The following is a 13,556-nucleotide window of genomic DNA, read 5'->3' on the forward strand; positions in this document are numbered from 1 at the left end:
ATGTATGTATGTATGTATGTATGTATGTATGTATGTATGTATGTATGTATGTATGTATGTATGTATGTATGTATGTATGTCTGTGTTTATGTACGTTGGAGATTGGGATGGGGAGGGCAGACGGCTTGAGACAAGGAGGTAGATACTGGTACAGGGGTTTTATTTATGAACGAATAAACCATGGACAAGCGTACATCGGCAACAGCTTTTTGCAGGGCATCCTCACTACCGCTTGTCACGTCTTGGAAGGCTTTCTCTTTGGCTCCGACATCTGCCCGCTTGAAGCTGCAGGGACGGTCTTCTGGCTTGTATGGGTAGCTCGTTTCAGTGTCAATACCTTTGTTGTCAATTACGTACTGGAATCCTTGGTCCATGAGACCGCCATTACAGCCATGGTTTCCTATAGAGAGCAGGAGAAAAACATTAATCCAATTGTAGAGCTACGATGAATTTGTGGTAATTCAGGCGGTGGTGCAAAACCTGATCCTTGACAAAAACACATGAGAGGACACTGACCACATGCGAGTAAAATGCCCGATGAGAGCAATGAGCAAAACCAGGAGAAATCAGAACAGAAATGGGGTGGCCAGAGAGTCAGCAGGAACAACAACAGTCGCCCTCCACATTTAACAACAGAGAAATAAACATAGTAAGCCCACATCTCAAGAATGCTACCAGACCAACCTGAAACGGAAACGTAAGTCGTCACTGGACTCACTCTATAAAAGACACCCTCAGAGCCAATGACTAGACCCTCTTCCAAGACACTCGACTTAGTGCTTACAAACGATTGTGTCTCCCTACGACAACTACTGATACATGTACCAGGAAAATATACGATGACTTCTGGGATGATATAACAGTTTGAATTACTACTACTACTACTACTACTACTACTACTACTACTACTACTACTACTACTACTACTACTACTACTACTACTACTACTACTAATGATAACAGTAATAATGATAATTATAACGATAAAAGTCTTAGAAGAGCAGTTTCACTAGTATGAAACTCCTTATAGACTAGTTGGAAAATTTCAAGCAATTTGTTGTGAGAGAAATGAGCTTTAACTTGGGCAAAGACAATATTTTTCAGTTTTGGATAGAACAGGTGGATTGGAAACAAGTAAAACATTCAATTGGCTATCTTCTGACAAATTGTTTCATAAAAAGGGAAATAACAATTAGGGCTTGCTTTTAACATGCAGAAGAAGAAGAAGAAGAAGAAGAAGAAGAAGAAGAAGAAGAAGAAGAAGAAGACATTTTTAGGCACTGTTAATACTTATAGACGAATGTGAAGAAAGTACAATCATAAAATACCCCATTTCTGTGAACAGTCGACCAGGTTGGACTCGGAGAGGCTGACCAGTTTTCCGGAGGACTTGAAATGTTGACCCTCAAGACTGCCAGTGGTGGAGAAAGCCCAGCATGATCCACACTGTCCCTGGTCTTTGACCGCTAAAAGAAAAACAATGAAGTGATCGTGAGAATGTTGTGAAATAATTGGGATTTAGTCATTTGATTAAATGTTCTCGATGGGAGAGGGAGGGGGAGGGGTTTGACAGAATGGGTTTTAAATTCATATTTACTGTTTGTTTGCATTGGTGTTTATCTTCTCAAAAATGATACATTATAGTTATCAAGAGGCCCAAACACATGAATACAGCACACACACACACACACACACACACACACACACACACACACACACACACACATGTATAGTCATTGTACTTGTTCTTACGTGTGACGTATCCTTTTTTCCTCCAGTCCACGGAGGCGGGCAGGTAAGCCTTGTACTGGCCACTCACGTATTTGCCTGGCTCCTTGTGTACGTTCATGCCGTTCATTATCCTGTTGAACTCATCGTTGGTCTGTGGATGCAGACAGAACAACTTTTAGAACCATAATTTTGTTCAGTTGAACGTTTTATTGATCTGATGGGGTTTTATATTTGTTAGTAGTAAAGTATACTCTACGTCTGCCGGTAGTTAGGAGTGCCTGGTTGAGGCATAAGGTCAATTTATTTAGTCAGGCTAGACGAGAGGAAAATGGGGAACCATCTAGATTTTGAACTCCGACCATCCCTATGCTGTTCATTTATTGCTCTTTATTTTCTTGCCTTGACCTCTTAAAAATGACAACGGTGACAGTAAAAAGAGGCATACTTCTTAGAGTCTCATTGACAAAAAAATCCTTTCTTGTTTTTAGCCCTGGTGATTATAATTAAGAAAAGCGAAAAGAGCGGCTTGTGCTTGGGGGAGGGGGGGCTGTGTGTGTGTTTCAGGGGGGGGGGTCTATCAATTACGATGAACAGAAGACTGACTGGATGCAACTCCTTGATCTTTGAAACTGACCATATCAGAGTATTTGTTCTCTGCCAGGTAGTAGCTCTTGATTCCTCGGGCATACAGTTCATTGTGTTCCTCAATCTTTTTCAGGTTGGACTGCCACACGAAGCGACGGATGACGTCATCTTCTCCACTGTGAAGGGATTGAGAAATAGAAGGCGTTATTGAGTCAGCTGGCAGGCGACTGGATGAATGATTAAGTGAGCGCATATATTTATTTCTTATGTAACACAACTACAGACAGGGAGAGGGAAAAACCTTCGTAGATAGATAGATAGATAGATAGGTAGATAGATAGATAGATAGATAGATAGGTAGGTAGATAGATAGATAGATAGATAGATAGATAGATAGATAGATAGATAGATAGATAGGTAGATAAATACAGAGTACTAAATTGAAATATGAAGTACTTGATAGGTGTATAGATTGTCTTTCAGAGTAAACGTATCTTTCAAGACTGAACTTTGACAACAATGGTAAATTCTACAAATTATTCATGAAAACGCAATATTCTACACGTGTGATTTTAGCACAGCACTACAAATCAAGGGCACAGTGTACTGGAGTCTGCAAAAGTCAGCCTACAAAATGTTGTTTCAGTAAAGAGACACAGTCAGTCTTTTCCAACAAATGCTCAAATGGATTCAAATTATCTGGTGGTGAGATAGGCCACGAATCCTCTACCATGACGTTATTCTGGATTTTTCAAGAAAAAAAAGGAGTTGGACTGGAGTGCAAGGAGCATGGGCGAATAGCCCTGTTTGACTGTCATGGGCTGATTGTGTTGCTGAAGAAATTGAGGTGCTCATTTCATCTTCTGCATTTAAGTTGGAATAGAGACCCCTTCGAGAGGATGGCGGTGCTCCAATTTTCTCTGGGTCCATATCGGCGGTGTGCCTAGTTTATCCAAGCCCGATCGGGATATGATTGTAAACATAATCTGTGTGCAGGTATCCTAACTACAATCCTACTCCTTTTTCGGTCGGCGACGAAAAGTATACTGGCTGACATATTAAAGTCTATAAACAAAATTGTCCTGTGGTTTGAGCAGCTGTACTGGAACGATTTTAGGTGCACTCTCCTGATGTATTAGCTTGAGCTGGTGTTGGTACTCTTGGACAATCAATTGTGGGTCAGTATTAATTAAAATGACCCAGTCACAGTACAAGTATTCAAATAGGGTTATATACAAGTTCATTGAAATAGATGTTTCTAAAATGGAAAAAATAGTCTTTATTCTTAGGCGAAGTACCTGTAGCTCTTGTTATGCTTGGCTTTGAAGATAAGCCAGTTGGCGTCTGTGTGGGCAGAAGCCACGGCAAAAGCGAGGGCAAAAACTGCGAGCTTGATCATCTGGAGACAAAGAGCATAACTTGTTTACTGTTACTGTTCTAGATCACATTGTAAACATAATGGCAACATAGATAGTTTGATTCCATTTTTTTTCGGGGGGGGATTGCGTTTTTATTGATATTATATATAAGGTATTATCAAACAGACACACGGTGTTCAAGAAAAGGGGGCTTATTTGAAATGAAAAAAAACTCGATCATCTTTGCCCTGACTTCAACAACAAAATATGGAGCAAAAAAAACAAACAAAAACAATCAACCAGGGGGAAAAAACGTTTACAAAGATGAAGAAAACCAATCAAAGTATTTGACAAATGGAAGATTTTTTAAAAATTCAAGCGAAATTGGGTAAGACGCAAAAGTTTACATCTTAAAAGCATTCGGCTACAGTCTGATCGAATGGGTATTCTCACAATGCTGAAAAGGTTTAGGAGAAGTTTGGGGAAGAGATATTATGCTGTTAAGGCCTGGTTCTAGCGCTGGGAGGGGGGGGGGGCATACCCACACTTCTAAAGTGCCCCTGCGTGGTGCAAGAAATATTTTGGAAACGCCATATCAGCCGAAAGCTTGAGAATAAATAGTCACCGCATTCTCCCTTTTTGAACCACATATTTTTTTCCATTGGGATTTTTTGACAGTCTATGAAAACAATCTACAAACAATCGAAGAGTTGCAAGTCAAAAGAGTTGTCCCAAATTTCCAGTGGCGTATTGAAGCTTGTATTGAAAGAAATGGTCAACACTTGGAGCATACAATTTAAATAGCGACCACCTCTCCTGAGTTTACTTAGCGTTATAATTTGAGTATACATTTGCTCTTCAGTGCACACACAGTGGCTACTTGCAAATGAAACAATACGGCTGGTTTGTTTAAAAGTTAAACAGTTTTGGAGTTTCACCAAATTTTGTTTGAAATGTACTTGATTTGATTTTCTTCGCATTGGCAAATATAACGCCCCCTTTTTTAAAGGAAGAGAAAAATATTGACCTACTTCAAGGCAACTTCTAAAATGTAACTGGGTAAACAATTGTATTATTATTTGGGAGTTGTCTTTTTATGGTTAGCAAATTTTTCTTGTTATGGGAATTTAAGAGTGGATACATAGAACGCAACGAACTAAAAAATGATCTCTAATTTATAAAATGATTTTGTAAGAAGCGCTGAGGAATAATATGGACAACAGTTAAAACTGTGGTTACTAAACCAGATAAATTATGGCTTAACACGTTGAGAATATTTTTTTTTTAATATAAATGAACAGCAGGCGTTGTTTCTGCAAGGTAGGCCAGAATAATTGTTTTCAATGTTGAACGATGTGGCTATGGAATAAAAAGTATCTCGGTACATAACAGTCATATGAGTTTTAATTAGACGGGCCAACACGAAGATTGGAGACACAAAGGCTTACCATGGCTTGCAATGTCCACAGGCAAAGTAAAATTATCAGTTTGAAAATCCCACTTTATACTTTTTGAAAGCCCTCGGTTTTAGCATCTTATGCTGATGTAAAATCTCCATTGTGTTTATCATATCTCTATCATCATGTGAGAACTCAAGTGGATGTCTTTTTTGACCTTCTCCTATATATTTGCCTAGATTACCTCGCTCCCTCTACCCCAATCACCACCACATCACTATCAATGGCGTCTGGTGGGTTGTAAAGAGGATGGGGGCTTGCCGGGACCAAACATTGATATTACTCAGTTTATAACAGATGACTGAAAAACAAAGAAACACGTATATAGAAACAAAAAAACAACAACAGACAAACAAACAAACAAACAAACGCGAAAATGTAAATGAGTAAAAAGTATTGTAGATCTAATCTTGTTTGTGGCACACTCACTTACTTTACTTTTTTATTCCGCTTGTACCTGTGAGTGTCGCGGGAAGACACAGGCGTCTGTCTGCAGCAAGGTGAGCGGCCTGCAGGGGGGTCTTCCCCTTAACTCTGAAGGTGTCTGCCACAGATTTGGTCCAGCGTCGTATTGGTCTTCCCCTGACTCTCCAGCAAGAATATCTGGTGTTGTATGCCCTCAGAGCTGATTGATTTTCCGTGTGAGGATCTCAATCTTCTTTTTCTCAATTTTGTGGTAGGACTGGGGTTGCTCCTGCCAAGTCTCTTATGACTGCCTGTTTTATCTTGTCTCGTCTTGTCTTGTTTACCGCTCTTCTTAGACCTTTCATTTTGCATGTGACCAGCTTCTTCTCGAGGGCTTTTGTCAAGAACCATGTCTGGCACTGATACCTGGGCGTTGGTAAAAAAAAAATGGTCTTGATGAGGCTCGCTTTGGTGCTCATGGAGATGTTTGGGATGTTTTAGGAGAGGGGTGAGTTGGTACCTGACCACATTTGCTTTGTGGCAATACAACGTTTGAAATCAGTAAAAGGGACTCCAGGGTGTCCCAAACCCGATTACCGCCAAAAAATGTTGAATCAGATATCTTTAAAAACCGCTTTAAATACAGCAAAGACTTTTGATAGAAACATAAAGAAATCCATCCAGACAGACAGTTACACATTTTATTACGTGGAACTGCTAGCTTTACAAATGATGCTCCTCATAGCCCCCATTACGAGCAATGCATCTAGTGACATGTTAAGGCCAAATTAACTTTTATTTACGTATTGTATGGATTTCTACGTCATATGTATGACTAGTACTAAATTGAACCTGAATGATGATAAGACGGAAATAATGTAGATTGGGGGATCAAGGACTGGTGATAGGTCTCATTTAAATATTGAGAAAAGCCTAAGCGTCTCAAACAGCTTCTCCCAATCCAGCCAACCGTACCTGCCCGTGGTGGTCCCCGTCCTCACTGACACGGCTCTGGCGAATGGCGAGTTGTTGGCGCCAACAAACCACCCCCACCCCCGTTTCCTAGAGGGGTTAAAACAACAGGATGGGAGCAGGTGTGGCCCCACAAGGTGGAGGAGGCAGAACCTAGACATCGCCTAGGGCAGAACCCACGATGCGTGGTAGACGCTATGCTCCTCATTAACAAGCTCCTACTCTCCTTTGAGTGGGTGTCTAATCTGCCTAACACCCCTACTTTTCTTTATCAACACACCCTATGTGGCTGAGAAGGTACCAGCCAGTTTGAGAGTGTCTGGGTGCAGGGGATGGACCGAGCAGAATGCCTGACTTGGTTTCTGGCCGTGAAACCTCTTAGTAAAGGCACAACGACCCAGGACGTGACGATCCAATGGCTTTACCACTTGGCCAATATCTCATGAAAGAATAGAAAACTTTAGCCAGTAGCCATTGGTGGCGGGGAATGGGCAACGTGAACCCTACCGGAATTACACGGTCACAGGGCAGTTAGGTCTTTCCAGTCTCATGAAAACTACTAGTACCCTCCTATCCTCAGGGTGGGCAAACAGTCCACAGACACCCCAGTCCACAATGCAATGACACAAAGAAATACATTACATGTGAGCTCGGACGTCGCCTCGTTAAACAAGGTTCGCGACAGGCAGCGCAATCGCCGGGCTGTTCTGAGCGACAAGTGAGCTACTTTTGATACACACAGAAACAGAGCTAAACCAGCACCGAAACGCTCTCGGCTTGAGAAGGGAGCCAGTTACACCCCCAACCAGAAGAAGAGTTCCCTCAACCTCTTGCAACTCAACATCTGTGGTTTGAGGAACAAGAAAACAGAACTCGTCAAAGTACTGAAGGACAGGCAGATTCATGTTGCCTTCCTTCAAGAAACCCTACATAAAGGTACGGACCTGAACCTCACAGGATACACCAGTTACGCATGCACATGCACAGGATGCCGCGGTGTAGTCACTTACCTGCGAAACGATGTTCAGGGAGATGTCGTACACTTATCATCTGCCCAAACGACAGATATCCAGAAGGCCACCATATGGCACATTGGTAGGAAGTACACACTATACAATGTTGACAGCCCCCCACAGACAACATGCGACTTGTCTGATCTGCAAGCAGCCAGCTACGAAAAAACCCATTTGTGCGGGTGACTTCAATGGCCACTCTCAAGAATGGGGCTACGTCAATTATAACGGCACAGGCCGAAAGATTGAGGAGCTGTGCGAAACCAGCAACCTATCTGTATTACAAGATGTCAACTCAACTCCTACCTTACTTCACAGAGCCCACTTGACTCTCAGCCGGCCTGATCTCACCCTCTGCTCATCCGACATTAAAAACTTCTGTCGCATCGAAGTGATTGATGACATAGGAAGTGATCACAGGCCTATCTTTATACAGATCACCTCCTCACCTGCATTGAACCACCCTCGGAGAACTCGATGGAACTTTAAGAAAGCCAACTGGGCAGAATACGAAAAGACTTCAGACGAATTGCTCTCCAGCATAGCAGAAACAGAAGATGCTGATCTTTTTAATGACCAGTCACCGAAAATATTCTTAAAGTTGCACCTCAGCACTTTCCACGGGGATGCCGAAGAAATTTCAAATCCTTTTGGAGTGAAAAAATCCAAACTGCTGTGGCAGAAAGAGAGAAAGCCAGACAGTCATTGGAAAATCACCATCAACAATAAACAAAATACACTACAACAAGACCTGCGCTCAGGTGAAAGTGACAGTAAAAAAAGCCAAAAAAGAGAAATGGACTCAAACTTGCAAAGATCTTGACCTCCGCCACAATGGAACAAAGGCTTGGTCCCTTGTCAGCAACCTCTCGGGAGAAAGACAAAAAAGCAACCCCAAACCCTTTTTCCTTTCAGGCAGCACCATCAATGAAGACCAGAAGAGAGCCGAACATTTTAACCATTTTTTCGCATCTGTAAACAGGGCAGGCAGACTAACCGAGGCTAAAAGACTTCTCATAAATAGGGCTAAGCATAAAGAAAAAGCTCCTACAGTGAACAACTCGCTTTTTGAAGAGGATTATAGCATGGTGGGACTCAGTCAGGCCCTCAAAAAGCTAAAGGAAAAGAAAGCCCCAGAACCAGATAAAATACACAAAGAAATGATGTGCAACCTTGGTACTAAAGGAAAAGAAGTTCTTCTTTCCCTTATAAATACCACGTGGAGAGCGAGTGGAATACCAAAGGCATGGAGGATCGCCCAGATTACACCGCTTATGAAAAATGGGAAACCACCTGGAGAAGCGAAAAGCTACCGACCCATCTCATTAACATCATGTATCGGTAAGCTTTCGGAAAGAATGATAAACAACCGCCTGTACTGGTACCTGGAAAATACTAACAGCTTAAACCTACACCAAGCAGGCTTCAGAAAAGGCAGCAACACAGAAGATCAACTTTTAAAACTGAGTCAAAACATCCAGGATGGATTTCAGGAGAGTAAACGCACTGTCACTATCTTTGTAGATCTCCAACAGGCGTACGACAGAGTGTGGAGAAAAGGCCTACTCATAAAATTGATAGACCTCGGGATACATGGCAAACTTTACAAATAGATCAAGTTCTTCCTGTCGGATCGAAACATTGAAACCAAGGTAAACAATGCCCACTCGTCAAGAGAAGTCCTCTAGGAAGGCCTACCTCAAGGTTCTTGTCTGAGTTGCACTTTGGTCCTGATCTTCTTCAATGATGTAAGGAACGTGCTGAAATCAGAAAAGACTCTTTATGCCGATGATCTTGCTCTCTGGCAGACACATCACAGCACGATAGTAGGGGCAGGGAAATTAAATGAAGATCTCAAGAGGCTCCATAATTGTCAGAAATGGAAACTTCAAATAAACTGCACGAAAACAGTGTACACCATCTTCACGAAGAGCCATAAAGCAGCCAAAGAAAATCTCAAACTAAAGATAGGAAATGAATGTCTCCCCAAAGAAGAACATCCAACTTACCTAGGAGTCAAACTTGACCATAAGCTAACCATGAAAAGCCAAGTGGAGAACATAAGGAACAAGGCACAAAAAAGACTCCAACTTTTAAAGAAACTCGCAAGCAGTTCATGGGGATCAGACAAACATCATCTGAGAGCTCTATATCTGGGTTATGTCCGATCTTCCCTGGAATACAGCAATAGCCTACTCACTATGTGCAGTACAACTACTTGCAACACCCTTGACAAGGTCCAAAACAATGCCCTTCGTTTTATAAATGGTGGCATGAGATCCACACCTACTGCCGCGTGCGAAATCCTTGCAAATGTTGAACCTCTGGGAATCCGCAGAGATAAAGCAGTTTTGGAGCTACATGAAAGAACTAAAAGAATGTGCCCCAACCACCCAAACAGGAAATTAGTAGAAACATGGAAACCAAAGAAACGAATTCAACAAAAGCCAATCATGCATCACATCACAGAACTAATGGAGAGCCACCATCTACCACAAAACAGAAAAGAAACCAAAAGAGTCAACCAATCATCCCTCCCCACTTTTCTTTAAAAAAGCCAATCATTACAACATCTCTCAAAGACAAGAGCACAAAATCTTCAGACCCAGTGACGCTGATGCTTGAATCACATATAACAATCGACAGCTATTCAGATGACTGGATACACGTCTATACGGACGGCTCAACATTCAAAGGCACAACCAAAGCCGGATATGGAACACTAATACAGTACCCAGATGGAAGTTCCAATGAGATCTCTGCAGCCTGTGGAGAGAAATGCAGCAACTACGATGCAGAAATGATGGCAATTGAAACAGCACTGTACCATATCCGCACAGTTTTTGACACTCATCCTGGAAAAGCACAGAGTATTGTGATTTTCACTGACTCACTATCAGTATTACAAACCATAGAAAATGACCATCATCTAAACCAAGAATTGACCCATATACTGATTGGATCCCAATATCTGATAACATTCTGTGGCATCAGCTTAGTATTGCAGTGGGTCCCCGGACACTCAGACATACCCGGAAATGACAGAGCAGACACACTTGCCAAACGGGGATCTAGACAGGAACAACCCAACATTCCAACTTCATACAACACTGCAAAACAAATCATCAAAAGCAACAACAAACAAGATTGGATGAACAGATGGGCCCTGGGAAGATAGGCAGAGCAGTTTTCAAACACATGACCACAACAAAAAGGAATGGCAATATCAACCGCCTTCAGAGAAAGAAACAGATCACAATCTTCCGCCTACCAACAGAACATATACAGCTCAACTTCCACCTGAACAGAATAAACCCGGAACTTCCCCCAATTTGTCCCTTGTGTGACTATGCATATGAGACTGTGGAGCCTCACCTGTTCCACTGCACAGCCCTAAATGACATCAGAGCTACCCTTCTCCCTCCGAGACCTAACATAGAAAACACACTCTATGGAACATTACAGCAACTGCGGCAGACCTGCACTTATTACTACATGGCATTGGACAGAAGGGCGAGAGCCCAGCTGTTGCTAGATCGATAACAAAAACAACAACAACAATGTAGTATGGAAATACAAAAGCCGTTAGAAATCTCCAAGAACTCCAAAACTTACATCAATAATTATATCAATCGTTAAAACTGAAATCTTAAAAATCAAGGGGTTCAGTTGGATTATGCTATGTCCTTATACTCCCAAATTAGCCATTTCAGCAAACGTATCTATTTTCATGTGTTTTTTTTTAACTTGGCAAATAAAAAATTATTCAACTAAAGCCAAGACATTAGTTACAAATGTGATTTGATTTAAAAAGTGATTACTGTAATGCTATTTTATCCGGTTTGACGGCCAAAAAACTATCAAAGTTCCCAAACATCAATTCCTGGAGTTATATCAACCACCTAGAGCCCTTGGTTCAGCCACTGACAATCTAATTCTTTGAACCCCAAAACAGAGTTACAAAACATGCGTTGAGCGTACCTTTTTCTTCTTTGGTACCATGTAAAATAAGAAGTACCCCAACTATTTACATTTTCAAAACAACAGCTGAAGCAGTACTTATTCACAAATGTATACCTGTCACAACGATGAACTGTTATACATGAATTTGTATGCCCGACAGCGAGACTGAAGAAATAGCTTGTGAAAATGAGATAAAGAGAACAAAGGTGGGAGATTGAGAGAGAGAGAGAGAGAGAGAGAGAGAGAGAGAGAGAGAGAGAGAGAGAGAGAGAGAGAGAGAGACAGACAGAGACAGAGACAGAGACAGAGAGACAGAGACACAGAGAGAGAGAGAGAAAGACAGACAGACAGACAGACAGACAGACAGACAGACAGACAGACAGACAGACAGACAGACAGACAGAGACACAGAGAGACACAGAGAGAGGCACAGAGAGAAACAGAAAGGGGGGGGGGGTCAGAGAGAAAGGAAATGCTATTCTATCTATAGATAACATATGTTTTATTGAGTGTTTCTAGCCATTTAAGTTTCAATTTTTTGGTCACTGTTAGTAAGTTTTGATTGCCTTCTAAACTTTTTAGTAAACGCATTGACAGTCTCATCGCGTGTCTTTTTTTCTCATACAAATTTTTATACGTATAATACATAATATTTTACACTATACTATGTTTTTACGTACACACATGTCCATTAATTTTCAAGATGTAAGCATTATTAGAAAAAGGAAATGCGCAGCATAAATGTTACTTATTAATATTTAAAAAAGTAATTAATATGATTCTTATGATGAAGTTTTTATATTGTTGTACTACATATTTAAAGTCACATTGATCTGAAGGCTGCTGTCATATTCACCATAGTCACGGCGTGGGCGTTTTGTTCCATCAACTGCGCAAGTGTTACCATTCTTATTTACGAGTCTGCTGAGTGAGCTTTTGGTTTCTTGCTTCAGCGAGCTTCTCTTTCAAATCGTGTATCCAAATTTAGAAGCGTTGTCACAGTTTTTAAGAAATGGAGTGTAGGGGTAAGACATATCACCTCGAACTTATTTGATGAGTTGGCTTTTAAAGTTTACATTTGTGCACGAGCGTTGTTGGATAGATACAAAGCATACTTCGTTATGGGTATTGCTGGAACAATTTCTTAGAGGGATAGGTTGAAACGAAAGTTGTCTGACGTCGTTCTCTTTTCTTGAAAATCGTTAAAGATCAGGCCACCTACGGAACTGACAGCAATTTATGTCGTCGTGCGGTTTGGTTCCCCTCGACACTGTACTATTCGAACAGCTCAGTAACTACACCGTTTTCTTCCTCTGTATCTTTTTGTCAACTTGTTGATACCAGCCTCATCGACGAATTGGTCGCTTTTAAGCACAAGGGGGCTATCCCGAAAATGATGTTTTGAGAAAATCGAAGGTAAAGTTTTTGGACCCTTGTTCAGTTTCTTTAAAAGACAGGGAGAATTTTCATTATAATCAAACAAATATACAAACCAATGAAACCAAACTTTTCCTATAGGTAGGGCAATGCCCAATTTAGGTGCAGGTCAAAGATTTCTGGAAACACACGAAATCTGGGTTAGCCCGCTTGTCCTTTAAAAGCGACCAATTGTCCACATCAGCCATGTTAAATATTGATGTCTGGTTGCTTCAGTCCAATGACAATTTCTTTCCACGAGAGCAAAATCTAGTGGGTTTTTTTTAATGGTGACCAATTCACCTTTAATGGATACTGCCTATGGGTGTCGTTACTTTAGCTCGAGCACATTAAAAATTTTGCTCACTTTGAGGAATCTGAAAGATTTGTTTTTGCTATGTGGCGTTCGAACTCCCTATTGTGTTACTTAGAATTGCTTTTTTTTTTTTACTTTTGAACTTGTTTGGTACAACGGTTCACTTAATTTTTCCTTTTAAATTTGACCTTTTCACTAGGGGGCATGAACATTTCTATGTAACATTAAATCCTGCTAAGTGGCATTTGTATTTCGCTAACATCAATTGATCTTAAAAAAACAACTATATTGCATTTCTAATTTCTCTGTCTGTCTCTGCCTCTGTCCATCTGTCTGTCTG

The 13,556-nt window shown here is 41.1% G+C and overlaps 1 protein-coding gene across 1 annotated transcript in view; it reads right to left on the reverse strand.

Annotated features, from left to right (window-relative positions):
* Positions 1–3,716, reverse strand: part of LOC101845844 (cathepsin L1) — a gene marked incomplete in the record, with an annotated part of 6,860 nt that extends 3,144 nt beyond the window's left edge. The window contains 5 exon segments of the mRNA XM_013081520.1: positions 195–400; positions 1,329–1,466; positions 1,753–1,882; positions 2,366–2,492; positions 3,615–3,716. Of these exon segments, the coding sequence (XP_012936974.1) occupies positions 195–400; positions 1,329–1,466; positions 1,753–1,882; positions 2,366–2,492; positions 3,615–3,715 (702 nt within the window).
* Between the last annotated feature and the right edge of the window lie 9,840 nt (positions 3,717–13,556).

This window comes from Aplysia californica, unplaced genomic scaffold (assembly GCF_000002075.1).
Source record: "Aplysia californica isolate F4 #8 unplaced genomic scaffold, AplCal3.0 scaffold00134, whole genome shotgun sequence".
NCBI lineage: Eukaryota > Metazoa > Mollusca > Gastropoda > Aplysiida > Aplysiidae > Aplysia > Aplysia californica.